This window comes from Scyliorhinus canicula, chromosome 10, assembly GCF_902713615.1.
Source record: "Scyliorhinus canicula chromosome 10, sScyCan1.1, whole genome shotgun sequence".
Lineage (NCBI taxonomy): Eukaryota > Metazoa > Chordata > Chondrichthyes > Carcharhiniformes > Scyliorhinidae > Scyliorhinus > Scyliorhinus canicula.
In genome coordinates, this window is record NC_052155.1 from 17,836,435 (window position 1) to 17,854,182 (window position 17,748).

At 46.2% G+C, this 17,748-nt stretch overlaps 1 protein-coding gene across 2 annotated transcripts in view; it reads left to right on the forward strand.

The window, feature by feature from the left end:
* The window catches only part of LOC119972251 (protein spire homolog 1-like), a 265,885-nt gene extending 248,515 nt beyond the window's left edge, over positions 1 to 17,370 (forward strand). For both annotated transcript variants that reach the window (XM_038808654.1, XM_038808655.1), the window contains 3 exons: positions 666 to 693; positions 802 to 947; positions 14,005 to 17,370. In XM_038808654.1, the coding sequence (XP_038664582.1) occupies positions 666 to 693; positions 802 to 947; positions 14,005 to 14,272 (442 nt within the window). In that variant the 3' untranslated portion in view covers positions 14,273 to 17,370. The remainder of the gene's footprint in view (positions 1 to 665; positions 694 to 801; positions 948 to 14,004) is intronic.
* Positions 17,371 to 17,748: the final 378 nt, after the last annotated feature.

Genomic DNA, 17,748 nt, shown 5'->3' on the forward strand with positions numbered 1-17,748 from the left:
AGTTACTGTGAAAAGCCCCTAGTCGCCACATTCCGGCGCCTGTCCGGGGAGGCTGGTACGGGCTGGAATGGGTGAGAAGTTTACAAGAACCTGAGGAAGGAGCAGCGCTCCGAAAGCGAGTGCTTGAAACAAACATGTTGGACTTTAACCTGGTGTTGTAAGACTTCTTACGACAATCAAGCAGGCAATTTAGCCCATGAGGGGATCAATTGAAAGAATTAAAGAAGTGAAGTCTGTCTCAGTAAGGGTCCTTCATTACATTTAGTAGTGCACCTTAACCAGATGCTTTTATAATTATTCAGTGCAGTGACTGTGAAATGCTGCCCAAAATAAATGAAATGAAAATGAAAATCGCTTATTGTCACGAGTAGGCTTCAATGAAGTTACTGTGAAAAGCCCCTAGTCGCCACATTCCGGCGCCTGTCCGGAGAATATTTCAAATTCTTTAACTCTTGACTTTGAAATTGAGTTTAATTCACACTGGTTTTGGTTTCTTTATTGATATAAGATGGACATTTTAGCTGGTGATGTGCCACAGCATTAAAATGCCTCAGACAGTAGGTAGATCCATCATCATGCAGTTCGTAGGTCCAGTAACACATCAGTTAGCAAATAAACTAGTTTGATGACTTAACCGGTTTTAATATTCGATTATCTTTCCACAGACCGGTGTGTTCACAGTGTTGTAAAAAGGTGCGTTCAAATTGTTGATATTTGTATGTGAATGAATTCACCTTTTGTCATCTGCCAAAACTTCTTTTATAAACAATAAAAAATTGATTATTTATTTTTGTGATTTAGATGCGCCTACCCTCCAAACCATACAGCAATCTTCCAATTTTTTCTTTGGGACCATCAACCTTGCCAAAAGAGGGGAAAGTATTGAAGCCAGAGAAGCCATCAAGCAGTCGCCGTCGACATGATGGTCAACACAAGAGTCTAGTCAGGTACGAAACACCCCACCACCTCCACCAAGTACAAAAGGAAACATTTCAGCTCAGAGTTACGTGGTCAATTAAGTCAAAAATAAAATACTGCAGATGCCAGAAGTCTAAAATAAAAATCGGAGGTGTTGAAAACACTCAGCAGGTAAGGCGGAGAGAGAGAGAGAAATAATGAGTCCCAATGAAAGGTTATTGGCCTGAAACAGATTTTACGCAGCAGCATTGGCCCCAGCCGGTTCTTGAAGCCTTGACTCTATTTTGCATTTCTCTGGCAATTAAGTGTCTGCTGTCGGACCTTCCGATCCTTTGGGGAGAGTTAGTCCTGCTCTCCCCTAAGAGCTGCTGCCAGTCCCAACAGTGCCACTGGGTGTGATGACCGTTGATGGTACTGCCTCCAGCCTTGATCAACAAAGATGGAGGAGGTTCCCAAAATTAAGGTAAATCAGGCTAGGCTCGCTGATGCTAATTAGGCAGGCCACAAGAGGCGAACGTCTTTCAGCAAGAATGACCTTTACAACCAGCGAAGGACCCTCTGGGCTCAGTCAAGAGGCCCCATCCTCTGCAGGTTCACAAAGAGGCCGTGAGGGCCTCTTTGCAGGCTCTCAGGGCCTTTCTGCAGAGGTGGCCATTTCTACCTGGTGGTCTTCCCAAGTGGTGGTGTGCCCACCTGCTGGTGAAATGGAAACGGTATCATATAGAGGTCCTTAGGTTCTTGATTAATAAGCGGACCTGGTGTTATGGGAAGAAGGCAGGAGAATGGTGATGCGAAACATATCAGCCATGACTGAATGGTGGAACAGACACGATGAACCAAATGACCTAATTCTGCTCCTGTGTCTTATGATCTTAAGTGACCATTAAAGGACCTCAGTTGACCTAAAGATGTGAATGCCTTCCACCACTGGTAAAGTGCCAACAGTGGAGGGAATCACAGAATTGTTACGGCCCAGAATGCGGCCATTTGGCCCATCATGTCTGCACCGGCTCTCCAAACAAGCATCATGCGATGGGCGTGGCACACTCCAGCATTCCACCCAATTTTACTCCCCCTCACCTCCTCCCAGCATGCTCCACGGGGCCAAGTAAAATCCAGGCCATTAACACTCTCTGTCTCTCTCTCTCCCTCAGCATATGCTGCCTGATCTGCTGAGATTTTTCTGTTTTCTCAGTCAGTTCATGGAGATTTCACAATTTTACATTGCTGTAGAATTTGCTACATATCAACGTAACATACAAGGCAGTAGATAGTGACAGGCCATCAGATGGGCAGGGCTAAGAAGGAAGGGAAGAAGGTTCGCAAGGACAAAAAGCTTGGATGAGGAAGAGGAACTGATGGAGGCATTGAAGGCAGAGAGGGAGGTGGCAAAGTGGAGTGCTGAAAGAGGGAATTGTAGAGGGCAGAGCACAGTGGCTGGATAGTTAGCCGCTGATGATGAAGCAGAGTTACAAACAAGACGTGAATTGGATGTTGGAGGATCCCCCAAAGCCAATGGATTTTAAATTTAAGATGGGGATTGATAGATTTTTTTTATCGCTGAGGATATAAAGAAAAATGAAACAAAGACAGCTAAAGTTGTTGAGTATATAACGGCGATGATCAAATTGAATGACAGAGCAGTCTCGAGGGGATGGACAGCCTGTTCCTGTTGTTATGTTCCCACAAAAGCCAATCAAATCTGTGACTTAAGGTAGAGGAAAAGAGCGCAAATCCGAGGTGATGTTTGCACTGAATGTCGGAACGGTCACACCTGGGATGATATTCCCAGCTTTCCCGCAGCATGTTTTCTGGAAGCGGAGGAGCCGCACCATTGGCCACTAGCAAGATCACCAATGACCCGCTCATCCTGTTGCAGGGGAACCCACCGCGGGGGGGTGCCTTCGACAGGGCTGTTAGATCCTGCCGGTGGGAAGAGCTGGAAAATACCACCCCAAGAATGCTGAGTATAATTATAGCCACCAGTTCACATCAAGGATTTGAAGACTTTAGACGGTTTGCAAAAAGAAAAGCGAAAGTATTTTTTGAGTTAGAAGAAAAGAAAATTTTCCCGATGGGGTTTAACTACGACTTCATTCCATTGAAGCATCACATGCTCAATTTTCCAGACACGTTGAGAGAAAATCAACATTTCGTCATCTTGGTTACTCTTTGTACCTGTACACTAGCTTTCAGTGAGTAGTGTATAGTGTATTCGAGCAGTTGAACGCATTTCCTTCTAGTCACTCACCATGAAGAAAGTATTGCAGTTGACCTTTCTCACACCTAAGTTACATCACCTCAAACTTCTCTTTCCACCCCATCTGCTGCAGTTTGGCCCACTCACTATTTCCCTTTATAACTTCCTTCTTCCATCCACACAACTTCCCTTCCGCCATTCTGAAAATAGATACCAAGTGTTCATTGAACAGTGTTCTAGTTCCTCATTGCAATTTTGTCCGCATCCATCTGTCTTTCAGGGGCCCCCGTTCCCCTTTGCCACTCCCCTTCTCTTAACGTATTTGCAAAAATGTTTCCTGTTAGCTGAAATAATAACTCTTGTTTTTTTATACTTTTTGCTTTTTACAGCCTGTCCATTCTCACAGTTACTGTCTTTATTGCTGCTTACACTGGGCCATTGGTTCTGAAACCTTTGATTCCTTTCCCAATCTGTGTCTTACAGCTTACAACCATTTTGTTTCACCTTGCTCTGTTCATCTCCACAGAATAGAACCATAGAATCCTTACAGTGCCATTTGGCCCATCAAGTCTGCACTGACCTTCTAAAAGAGTGCCCGACCTAGGCCCACCCTATCTCCGTAATCCCACCTAACCTGCATGTTCCTGGTCACTAAGGGGCTAATATCATGGCCAATCCACCTCACCTGCACATGTTTGGACTTTTTCCTTTTCTTTAAGTTAGTACCTTGTGTGCAAATGCCATTTTCCACTCATCAGTCCATCTTCCCTATTTCATCCAGCTGTCTTGCCTGTTATTTGAACCAATCTACCAATTTGATGCTGTCCACATATTCACAGTTTTATTTCTGTCTCCAGTTACAATCGTTTACATTTAGTGTAAGTGTTTCTGCTTTGGGAGGAAATGGCCATTCTCGTGCAAAGCACACTCAGAATTGGGGGTATATATTCCTCAATATATTTTTAAAATTTGGTGTAGTTTGATTACTACAGCTGAAAATGGATTCCTCCTAAAAACAAAATAAGCATCTGTATCAAGCCAATTCTGATTGTGCAACCCAATCTGAAATGACTGAAAATTACTTTTCAAAATCACGCACCAGGTATGTTGGGAAAGACTAATAATCCCCGAATAAGTCCCCAAAACTTTCCAGACACTTCCCCTCCCATGACCTAAACATCGAGTCTAACCTTGCCAGCACAAAGAGATGATTACCACAGATAGGTGCCTACAATGATATGGAATTAAATTTACAATGTTGTCTGAATTGCTTCCAGATCCACAGGGTGGACAACACCACCAGATTTTAAGAAAATCTTGCATGAGAGAATGGAAGCGAGGCAGCTACTGAGGCACTCAAACTAGCCCCCATATGGCATTTGGATCTCTGAGCCACCCCAGCATTTTCTCATTATTGGCAGACCAGTAATGATACAAAGATCTGTAGAGGGACAGGTAGTATTGAGGAAACAGGGGGGCTGCAGGAAGGACTTGGATAGGCTAGGACAGTGGGCAAAGAAGTGGCAGATGGCATACACTGTGGAGATGTTTGAGGTTTATGAACTTTGGAAGGAGGAATGGAGGCATAGACTATTTTCTAAATGGGGAAATGCTTACGAAATCAGAAGCACAAAGGGACTTGGGAGTCCTTGTTCATGATTCTCTTAAGGTTAACGTGCAGGTCCTGTCAGCAGTTAGGAAGGTAAATGCAATGTTAGCATTCATGTCGAGAGGGCTAGAATCCAAGACTAGGGATGTACCTCTGAGACTGTATAAGGCTCTGGTCAGACCCCATTTGGAGTATTTTAAGCAGTTTTGGGCCCCGTATCTAAGGAAGGATGTGCTGGCCTTGGAAAGGGTCCAGAGGAGGTTCACAAGAATGATCCCTGGAATTAAGAGTTTGTTGTATGAGGAACAATTGAGGACTCTGGGTCTGTACTCGTTGGAGTTTAGAAGGATGAGGGGGGTTCTTATTGAAACTTACAGGATACTGCGTGGCCTGAATAGTGTGGACGTGAAGAGGATGTTTCCACTTGTAGGAAAAACTAGAAGCAGAGGACACAATGTCAGACTAAAGGGGCGATCCTTTAAAACAGAGATGAGGAGGAATTTCTTCAGCCAGAGGGTGGTGAATCCGTGGAACTCTGTGCTGCAGAGGAGGACAATCACTGAGTGTCTTTAAGACAGAGATAGATAGGTTTTTGATTAATAAGGGGATCAGGGGTTATGGGGAGAAGGCAGGAGAATGAGGATGAGAAAAATATCAGCCACGATTGAATGGCGGAGCAGATTCAATGGACCGAGTGGCCTAATTCTGCTCCTGCGTCTTGTGGTCTTATGAAATAACCAATTGGGTCGACTTCCGGTAGCAGCAATGACCAGCTGAGCCGCACGTTCGGAGGCTCCCGAAAAAAACGGACTTCGGGGCTTTTTTAAAGGCCCCAAACGGAGCTTAAGAGGCAAATCCCGACGGAGGAAGAGGCCAGGAGTCGCCCCAGAGGTTCCATGGTGCAGACCAGGAGCGGAGCAGGGGGAGAATTGGGAGGAAAAACTCTTGGAAAAATTCGGGACCCGAAGGACAAAATGGCGGCCGGCGAAAGTTTTGAAGAACTGAAGAAGTGGGTCCAGGAGCAGCAGACGACTCTGCTGCGCTGCTTCCAGGATCTGAAAGTGGAGCTGCTGGAGTCCATCAAGGTAACCAACAGGGAACTGATGGAGACCCAGACAGCCCAGGGGGCTGCGATCCGGGAGCTGCAGCAGCAGGCCGCCGAGAGGGAGGACGAGGTCGTGGCCGTGGTAGGGAAGGTGGAGGTGCACGAGGCGCTCCATAAAAGATGGCAGGAGCGGTTCGAGGAGTTGGACAACCGGTCGAGGAGGAAGAATTTACGGATCCTGGGCCTCACGGAGGGGCTGGAGGGGTCGGACCTAGCGGCCTATGTGGTGATGATGCTGAACACGCTGATGGGGGCTGGGTCCTTCCAGGGGCCCCTGGAGTTGGAGGAGGCCCACAGAATTCTGGCGAGGAGGCCCAAGCCGAACGAGCCGCCGCGGGCGGTGTTGGTGAGGTTCCACCGGTTCGTGGATCGTGAGTGTGTGCTCCGGTGGGCCAAGAAGGAGCGGAGCAGCAAATGGGAGAACACGGAGGTGCGGATCTTCCAGGACTGGAGTGCGGAGGTGGCGAGGCGGAGGGCCGGGTTTAACCGGACGAAGGCGGTGCTCCACAGACGGAAGGTGAAGTTTGGAATGCTGCAGCCGGCGCGTCTGTGGGTCACCTACAAGGATCGGCACCATTATTTTGAGTCCCCGAAGGAGGCGTAGGCCTTCGTGCAAGCCGAGAAACTGGACACAAACTGAGGGTCCCCTGGATGGGGGATGCTGTAGAATACTGTATTTATTATACTGTATGTGTATTTGCGGGGTTTAGGGTATGATGTGGGGTGGCCGTAGGGTGGGTGGGGTGATGCCGTACGGGTGTTTTCTTTATGGGTTTTCTAGCAGGAGTTGGGTGGACGGGTTTGGACTGAGGGGTAAACGGGATGTTTGGGGAGCTGGTGGGGACTGACAATGGGAGTGGCCCTGGAGGAGGCGGGGCCCGGCAGGGCGAAAGCGCGGGCTTTTTGCGGGGTCCCCGCGCTGGGAGAGGGAGGGGACGGGGTTTTCTTTTCCCGCGCAGGAGCGGGGAGGGTGGACTGGTTGATGGGCACTATGGAGGAGGGGCAGTCCCACGTTGGGAGGAGCCGAAAGTAGGGCGGGAGCCGCCGGGGTCAGCAGAAGATAGCTGGCTCACGGGAGTGCTGTAGAGTGGGGGCGTGGCTAGGAGGGGTCCTAGCCTGGGGGGGGGGGGGTTACCGGGTTTCTGCTGAAACGGTCAGGAAGGAGCTGGAGGACGCAGGGGGTGCTGGAGGGGGGGAGGTGCCGCCGTGGGAAACTGGCAGAGCGTGGAACGCTGGCCAGGGGTGGGCAAGGGATGGGGTATGGCTAATCGGCAGGGGAAGGGGGCAGGGAGCCCTCGGATCCGGCTGATAACCTGGAATGTGAGGGGGCTGAATGGGCCAGTCAAAAGGGCCCGAGTAGTTGCGCACCTGAAGGGACTGAAGGCGGATGTGGCCATGCTCCAGGAGACACACCTGAGAGTGGTGGACCAGGTCCGGCTGAGAAAGGGGTGGGTGGGCCAGGTATTCCACTCAGGGCTGGACGAGAAGAGTAAGGGGGTGGCGAACCTGGTGGGGAAGAAGGTGTCGTTTGAGGCGTTGAAGGTGGTGGCTGACAGTGGCGGGAGGTACGTGATGGTGAGTGGCAAGCTGCAGGGGGAGCGGGTAGTGTTGCTGAATGTTTATGCCCCAAATTGGGACGATGCGGGGTTCATGCGGCGTATGTTGGGCCGCATTCCGGACCTGGAGGTGGGGGGCCTGATCATGGGGGGAGACTTTAACACTGTGCTGGATCCCCCATTGGATCGATCCAAGTCCCGGACGGGTAGGAGGCCGGCGGCGGCCAAGGTGCTGAGGGGATTTATGGACCAGAAGGGGGGGGGGGGGGGGGGGGGGGGGGGGGGGGGTGGACCCTTGGAGGTTTGCGAGGCCAAGGGCCAGGGAGTACTCGTTTTTCTCCCAGCTGACTGTCTATCCCTCTGGAGAAACGCCCTACAGATCCTTGGGGTCTTACCCACACAAATAAACGAGGACACTAATTTGTTAACTCTGACAAAAAAGGATTTAGGGATAAAAATTGGGAGACACTGAAAAATAAATAATAACCTGGGGAGGATATTCTTTTTGATAATCTGAACCCTGTCCGCGAAGGACAGGGCGAGCTTATCCCACTTTTGCAAGTAAGATTTGACCTATTCACCAGACTAGCAGAATTAAATGTATGAATTAGGCCCAATTTTGGGCAACCCGGATACCCAGATCACAAAAGCCAGATCTGGCAAGATGAAAGGGTAACATTCCCAGATTGGCACCCTTCCCCAGGGGATTAACCAGGAAGTATTGGATTTTAATCCAGATTCAATATATACACGGAGAAGGAACCAAAACGCCAAAGTAGCTTCAATATCTCATCCATAGTGGAGACTAGGTCCATACATAAAGGATAAAATCATCTGTGTACAAGGACACCCTATGCTCCCTCCCTCCCTGATTTGTCCCCTTCAGAAAATCTCAACGTTAGGGCCAATGCTTCATTCGCCAAAGCGAATATAAGAGAAATACCCCGAGCTCAAGGCATTATTGCAGATCCTAGCCACGGAGGTGCCCTATACAGTAACTGAACCCAAGAAATGAACTCTTTCCCCAAACCAAACCTCCCAAGAATCTCAAAAAGATATCTCCACTCTACCCTACCAAACACTTTTTCAGCATCCACGGATACAATCACTTCTGGCTTGGGCTCAGGAGAGGGGAAAGATCGATATTTAACAGCCGACCTATATTGGCCAACAATTGTTGACCCTTAATGAGGTCTGTCTGGTCTCCCGCAATCACCTCTGGGAGGCAGAGCTCCAATCGCAGCGCCAACACCTTCACAACTAATTTAGCCTCTGCATTTAAAAGCGATATTGGTCGATACGACCCACATTAGAACATAGAACATAGAATGATACAGCGCAGTACAGGCCCTTCGGCCCTCGATGTTGCACCGACATGGAAAAAAACTAAAGGCCATCTAACCTACACTATGCCCTTATCATCCATATGCTTATCCAATAAACTTTTAAATGCCCTCAATGTTGACGAGTTCACTACTGTTGCAGGTAGGGCATTCCACGGCCTCACCACTCTTTGCGTAAAAAACCCACCTCTGACCTCTGTCCTATATCTATTACCGCTCAATTTAAGGCTATGTCCCCTCGTGCTAGCCACCTCCATCCGCGGGAGAAGGCTCTCGCTGTCCACCCTATCTAACCCTCTGATCATTTTGTATGCCTCTATTAAGTCACCTCTTAACCTTCTTCTCTCTAACGAAAACAACCTCAAGTCCATCAGCCTTTCCTCATAAGATTTTCCCTCCATACCAGGCAACATCCTGGTAAATCTCCTCTGCACCCGTTCCAAAGCTTCCACGTCCTTCCTATAATGAGGCGACCAGAACTGTACGCAATACTCCAAATGCGGCCGTACTAGAGTTTTGTACAACTGCAACATGACCTCATGGCTCCGGAACTCAATCCCTCTACCAATAAAGGCCAACACACCATAGGCCTTCTTCACAACCCTATCAACCTGGGTGGCAACTTTCAGGGATCTATGTACATGGACACCGAGATCCCTCTGCTCATCCACACTACCAAGAATTTTACCATTAGCCAAATATTCCGCATTCCTGTTATTCTTTCCAAAGTGAATCACCTCACACTTCTCCACATTAAACTCCATTTGCCACCTCTCAGCCCAGCTCTGCAGCTTATCTATGTCCCTCTGTAACCTGCAACATCCTTCCGCACTGTCTACAACTCCACCGACTTTAGTGTCGTCTGCAAATTTACTCACCCATCCTTCTGCGCCCTCCCCTAGGTCATTTATAAAAATGACAAACAGCAACGGCCCCAGAACAGATCCTTGTGGTACGCCACTCGTAACTGAACTCCATTCTGAACATTTCCCATCAACTACCACTCTCTGTCTTCTTTCAACTAGCCAATTTCTGATCCACATCTCTAAATCACCCTCAATCCCCAGCCTCCGTATTTTCTGCAATAGCCGACCGTGGGGAACCTTATCAAACGCTTTACTGAAATCCATATACCCATCAACTGCTCTACCCTCGTCTACCTGTTCAGTCACCTTCTCAAAGAACTCGATAAGGTTTGTGAGGCATGACCTACCCTTCACAAAACCATGCTGACTATCCCTAATCATATTATTCCTATCTAGATGATTATAAATCGTATCTTTTATAATCCTCTCCAAGACTTTACCCACCACAGACATTAGGCTCACCGGCCTATAGTTACCGGGGTTATCCCTACTCCCCTTCTTGAACAAAGGGACCACATTTGCTATCCTCCAGTCCTCTGGCATTATTCCTGTAGCCAATGATGACCTAAAAATCAAAGCCAAAGGCTCAGCAATCTCTTCCCTGGCTTCCCAGAGAATCCTAGGATAAATCCCATCAGGCCCCGGGGACTTATCTATTTTCACCTTGTCCAGAATTGCCAACACTTCTTCCCTACGCACCTCAATACCATCTATTCTAATAGCCTTGGTCTCAGCATTCTCCTCCACAATATTATCTTTTTCCTGAGTGAATACTGACGAAAAGTATTCATTTAGTATCTCGCTTATCTCCTCAGCCTCCACACACAACTTCCCACCACTGTCCTTGACTGGCCCTACTCTTACCCTAGTCATTCTTTATTCCTGACATACCTATAGAAAGCTTTTGGGTTTTCCTTGATCCTACCTGCCAAAGACTTCTCATGTCCCCTCCTTGCTCGTCTTAGCTCTCGCTTTAGATCCTTCCTCGCTTCCTTGTAACTATCAAGCGCCCCAACTGAAACTTCACGCCTCATCTTCACATAGGCCTCCTTCTTCCTCTTAACAAGAGATTCCACTTCTTTGGTAAACCACGGTTCCCTCGCTCGACCCCTTCCTCCCTGCCTGACTGGTACGTACTTATCAAGAACATGCAATAGCTGTTCCTTGAACAAGCTCCACATATCCAGTGTGCCCAACCCTTACAGCCTACTTCTCCAACCTACACATCCTAAGTCATGTCTAATGGCATCATAATTGCCCTTCCCCCAGCTATAACTCTTGCCCTGCGGGGTATACTTATCCCTTTCCATCACTAACATAAAGGTCACCGAATTGTGGTCACTGTTTCCAAAGTGCTCACCTACCTCCAGATCTAACACCTGGCCTGGTTCATTACCCAAAACCAAATCCAATGTGGCCTCGCCTCTTGTTGGCCTGTCAACATATTGTGTCAGGAAACCCTCCTGCACACATTGTACAAAGAACGACCCATCTAATGTACTCGAACTATATCTTTTCCAGTCAATATTTGGAAAGTTAAAGTCTCCCATAACAACTACCCTGTTACTTTCGCTCTTTTCCAGAATCATCTTCGCCATCCTTTCCTCTACATCCCGAGAACTATTAGGTGGCCTATAGAAAACTCCCAACAGGGTGACCTCTCCTTTCCTGTTTCTAACCTCAGCCCATACTACCTCAGAAGAAGAGTCCCCATCTAGCATCCTTTCCGCCACCGTAATACTGTCCTTGACTAGCAGCGCCACACCTCCCCCTCTTTTGCCCCCTTCTCTGAGCTTACTAAAACACCTAAACCCCGGAACCTGCAACAACCATTCCTGTCCCTGCTCTATCCATGTCTCTGAAATGGCCACAACATCGAAGTCCCAGGTACCAACCCATGCTGCCAGTTCCCCTACCTTATTTCGTATACTCCTGGCATTGAAGTAGACACACTTCAAACCACCTACCTGAACACTGGCACCCTCCTGCGATGTCAAATCTGTGCTCCTGACCTCTATACTCTCAATCTCCCGTACCCCAAAACTACAATCCAGTTTCCCATGCCCCTGCTGAATTAGTTTAAACCCCCCCAAAGAGCACTAACAAATCTCCCCCCCAGGATATTGGTGCCCCTCAGGTTCAGATGTAGACCATCCTGTCTATAGAGGTCCCACCTTCCCCAGAAAGAGCCCCAGTTATCCAGAAATCTGAAGCTCTCCCGCCTGCACCATCCCTGTAGCCACGTGTTTAATTGCTCTCTCTCCCTATTCTTCATCTCACTATCACGTGGCACGGGCAACAACCCAGAGATAACAACTCTGTTTGTTCTCGCTCTGAGCTTCCATCCTAGCTCCCTAAAGGCCTGCCTGACATCCTTGTCCCCTTTCCTACCTATGTCGTTAGTGTCAATGTGGACTACATTCCAATGAATCCAATGTGGATTCCGTAGAGTCTTTGCCCTTCTTCAGGATTAGAGAAGTAGAAGCCTGTGTATGTGTAGTGGGCACCGAACCCCAGGACAAACGAATACATATGCTCCACCTCGAGGATGGAGACCACTAGCCTCTGCTGTTCCACTCTTGCAGTAATTTCTGTATGTGCTTTAAAGGAGATTATCTCCCCCTATTAACCACCTTAAAAGCTTCCTATAGTGTAGGTGGTGAGATAGACTCGCTCTTATTAAATTTGACATATTCCTCAACAGCAGAGCATGTACATTAGCAAAATCCTTTATCTGCTAACAATGCCGTATCCAACCTCCATGGCGGCAGTGAGGGGAACCCAAATCTCAAACTAAGTCCACAAACGTGGAACCTGGTCCAAAATCACAGTAGCCGAATACCCAACCTCTTCATCCAGGATTGAAGAATTTGGGCACAAATTACTTTCAGCACAAATAGAGTTCTTGCCTTCATTTACACTAGGTTAAAACAATGCACGCGAGAGGCTGACTTTGCCCACAGACATGAACTTTATTCTGCTATTAACACATTCTGTTATCTTACCTTTTTGCCACTCTCAGCATATTCTTTAGTCTTTAATAGTACTAATCCCAAGGCACCTCTGCTTTTACTTACCTACATGCTATATATTACTAAGGGTTGTGGGTTTTATTGTGGATGGGGACCTAACAGCCACATTCAGAATGCCTTACAACAGTTTACAGATGGTAGAAATAGAAACTCAAGCTACTGATACTATGAGAGAACTTCAGGGGTCAAGGGATAACAACATTGGTTTCAGTTTTCATGGAATAGAGGAAGAGGCAGGTGATATTGCGGAGATGAAAGTGGTCTTGCTGACGAATTGGAGATGGGGATGGGAATTAAGTTTACTGGCACGGTGGTTAGCACAGCTGCCTTACAGCGCCAGAGACCCGGGTTCAATTCCGGCCTTAGGTGACTGTGTGGCATTTGCACTGTCTCCCCGTGTCTGCATCGGTTTCCTTTGGGTGCTCCGGTTTCTCCCCGCAGTACAGAGATGTGCCGGTTAGGTGGATTGGCCATGCTAAATTGCCCTTAGTGTCCAAGGATGTGTAGGTTAGGTTAAGGGGTTATTGGGATAGGTTGGGGGAGTGTGCTTGGATGGGGATCTCTTTCAAAGGGTCGGTGCAAACTTGATGGGCCGAATGCCCTCCTTCTGCACTGTAGGAATTCTCTGATATGGCCGAAGGGTGCCTCTGGGCTGAGCTTGAGGCAGCAGTAGGTGAAGAGGTGAATTCCGTCTGGAGCTGTGCAATTATTTGCAGCAGTTGAAGAGAATGGTTTCAATTTGACTGACATTATGATAGAAGGGGTCTTGTCTCATCTATTGACGACTGTTGAAGCCAGTGCTTTCATTATTTCTTTTGCCTGTGAGGAGTACTTGAGAATTATAGAAATACCTTTCCACAAAAGGAGAAGTAGGATAGAAATACAAATTCTATTGTGACTTTGAATATTTCTCTATATGCAATTGTGGTTGATTTGATGGAAACATCCTTGTTCTGAAGTTTAGGACAAGCCACACATCGAGCAAGTTATTCAATTCTGTTCTCCCTGAGGACAACATTAAGAATAAAGGTCTTAATCCCTCACATGTATCAACACTAACAAGTGATGGTATGGGGAGGTAGTGGCATGGTGGTATTGTCACTGGACTAGTAATCCAGAGACCCAGGGTAATGTTCTGGGGACCCAGGTTCAAATCCCACCATGGCATATGGTGAAATTTGAATTCAATAAAAATCTGGAAATAATCAAAGCATTGTCGATTGTTGTAAAAAACCCACTGGTTCACCAGTCTCCTTTGGGAAGGAAATCCGCCATCCTTTACCATCGTCTAATCATTGCAGATATCAGTAAGTTTCCCTGATAAGACACATAAAAAGAATTTGTTTTTAATATGAGGCTCTTTGATCTTCCACAGGTTGCCATCAATGTCCAAATCTTCTGAGAAGTCAACCGATAGCCTAGAGTTTCCCAAAGAGTTGATGGAGGACTGGAGCACGATGGAGGTTTGCGTTGACTGCAAGAAATTCATTTCAGAAATCATTAGCTCCAGTCGGCGGAGTCTTGTCCTGGCGAACAAGCGCGCCAGATTAAAACGGAAAACTCAGTCCTTTTATTTGTCCTCAACGAGCACGTCAGAATTTCGACTGGCAGCACCCAAGGAGCGAACTATCAAAGAGGTTTAGACTTGTGCCTTTTTATTTTTGTCCTTCTTCCTGAAGCTTGTTTTCTCAACAGGAATCTATGAACAAAATAACTGGAAACGGATCCACAAACGCACAGGAACACTGACTGTGCTAAAAATCATAAGTATCTAGCTTTCATGTATTAATAAAGGTCTGGTCATCTGGTCATATCTTTGTGAATGGATCCTATCAAACATGAAGTAATGTAAGTTTCTTGTATATAATTGTAATATATTTTGTTAACAGGAGGGTTTGGGCCCCATTGACATTGGGAGTGGACATCTAATACCACTTACAGCAGTTGAAAATTGACAACTTGTATAATATTTAACCTGTGCGGCATATGTACATGGAATATATACAAAAGATCTTGGTTTAATCTTGAACATCTTTCAAGGTAATAATCTTATTTGATGTAGTCATTTTTTTTTTTAACTTAAACTTTGTGTCAATGGTTTATAGGTGAGGGAGAAAGACAGTTTCGGGTATGAAGGGCAATGGGAGCTCTTTTTTTTATAATTTAAAAAGAAAAAGCGCTTTTATTTTTTAACTGGATAATGATGGACTTATGAGGCAGCCCCTCTGATTTCATGAAAGCACCAGAAAATTGTCAGTATTTGTCAAACTGACGGGAGACCTGTATTGAACACTCGAATGCCAGCTTATACAAGACAGTTTTTGCACTTATATGAAGTACTTGATCGACGCTCTCTTTTGAAACTTCTTTGAACTAATGGTTTTCTCCATGGAAGTAGATCATGCGGTCATTAGAACTAGGAACAGGCGTAGGCCCATTCAGCCCAGCGTGCCTGCTCCGCCATTCAATAAGATCAGGGCTGAACTAATTGTGGTCTTAACTCCTTTTTCCTGAAGTAGCATTGTGATCAGTTACCCATTGGGCGGATCCGACCAGCTCAGTTCCAATAAATCCATACATAACCCAACTTGTTGCCTTTCAGTCTTGGCTTGTTGGTGACTAGCCTGAATACTTAAGGAATGGATTGCCATAACTTCCCGTCCTTTCCCTCCATTCCCCCACTGTGCACATTATATAGTTTCCAAGTTAAACTGTAAAGCTGATGTGGACAAGACATGCCATTCAGTTCCCTTGTACTACTGAGTTTCCTGTATGTTCTATGTAAATGCAATGACTGTTCATGCATTAATTAAAAAGAACTATAATCTTTATGAAGAATATTGTCCTCTCATTATCAATAGGAACAGTCAGTTTTATCAATAGGAAGAGCCAGTTTTCACTGTGTAAAATACCTGATGAACCTTTTTAACTCCGGAATGGAAAGGTAATTCCGATTGAGGTTTGAGCTCTTAATATGTTCAGCACTCTTATCTATGATTAACGTTATTTGAACTGGATGTGGATCACATTGAGGTAATTTGCCTTTGGCTCACCATGTGATAGGACAGTGGCGAGAGAACGATTTCTATGTTTTACTGATTGTATTTTTCGAATCAACTCAAGCATTCATCATTTTCGTTTTGATGGAGTAAAACTACTTTCTTATTGATGGGATGTGGGTGTCGCGGGCACGGCTAGCATTTGTTGCCTAATGCGGACTGCCGTTGAGAAAGCAGTGTCAAGAAGCCTTCATGAACCACCGCGCTTCATCGGGGCTCATATCATCTTCCACGAAGAGTAACTGGGAAAGCAACCTGAAATTCTGGTTCCTGGCATTTGTTTTTTGATTTTGAAATGTCTTGGGACTGGGAGATACCCTCTGGTTTGGCGCAATGCCACGTAGCAGCAGTTTGACACATGGCCACAGCTAGAATTCTGCATTCTCGGGCGTGAGAAATTTGTCCAGTGGCACAGAAATACTTCCTGGACCTGGATTTGGCAGCATTACGCTTATAGGAGAAAATTGTTGGGATTTTCCAGTCGCACCAGCCGCGGGGCATCATCACGGATGAGACGGTAAAATCTGGAGAGCAGCCAAAGCCGATTAGGATATGTTGTACTTACGTTTCCAGTAACGAAACGTGAAGATAAATGGTCTCACTTCATATAGGACTGATCTCCAAATGACAAACGCTGTGACAAATACTTCATTAGGCATGTCAATGGGAAGAGGCAGCTGACACTCGATTCATCCAAAGCCAACATAATGGGCATTTACTGAGTTTAGCGTACATGGTGCTGGAGGTCAGTGGCTATTGTGTGGCAGCTTTAGTGTAACAAGCGGTTTGTCCATCACTCTTCTGAGGTCATTTATAACACCACCCATATCAGAAAATTCAACACTTTACTTTTCAATTTGACAGTAACTTGTACATTTTATACAAATATACACATAAAAATTAAAACAGGGGTCACGTTTACCATTCAACAGTTTAAAAACTGCACGCATTTGTGGATTTATATCCAAATACTTCCACTCATCTAACTGGCACTACAGTGACATTGGGTGCTGGCCAGGGAATAACACCCATCCGCAAGAGCTTGAATGTTCTTAAATTGGAGAATGGCAAGCGGAAGATGCAGCATCTCTCTCTACGATTTTAGGCACCACACATTAGAATACCAAGGCCATCCATTTTGGTGGAATCTCATTTTATCCACCATCACCCCGGCATAAATAATGTCAGTGGGATTAACACTTCCCACATAAAGGCAGGGCAGTTCATCAAATAGTGCAGCACCGAAAGAGCCCATTTGGCCGCTGAGTCTGTGCTAGTCCATCGAAGGGCAATTCAGTTAGCCCCACTTTCCTGCCCTTTCCTTGTATCTCTACAATGTTTTCGTCTTCAAGTGTTTATCCAATTGCCTTTTCAAGGCTACTGGTAAATTCATTTTCACCACCCTATCAGGCAGTGGAATCCAAATTCTAAACATGTTGCCTTGGTTACAAGATGGCGTCGGACTGTGGAGCCTCTCTGCAAGCTCTCCCCCACAGATCCTCTTCCTACATCTTTTATAATCATTCTAACCTTTTAACACCCAATGTCTATGTTTATGTATTACCTTGTGTATTGATCGTATGTTCTATGTTTTCATATATGGCGCGATCGGCCTGGACTGTACGCAGAACAATACATTTCACTCGTGGTACACGTGACAATAAATCTAAATCTGAAAAGGCTTTACTTTGTGCTGCCTGGTTCTATCAACTATCTTAAATCTGGTTATTGAATCTTTAGCATTGGAAACAGTTTCTCCCTATCTAAGCCCTTCATAATGTTAAAGCTTTCTTAGCTTTCTGTAGAAGTCAGGTATTTTAAATACACTTAATATAGGTAAAAAGGCAGTTTAGAGCATAAATATTAAATCCAGTTTTAAAATGTTTGAAACATACAATTCCCAAACTCAGACCCAAACTCAGACATGAGTTTGGGAAAAACAGAACCACTGATAAAAACATCACATTCTTTCAAGGACAGCGGCTAAATCCCATGGGCTGTAAGGTGGAATCATTAACGGCTCCATTGTTCTGATTTCAGGCCACTTGTGAAACAGCCTG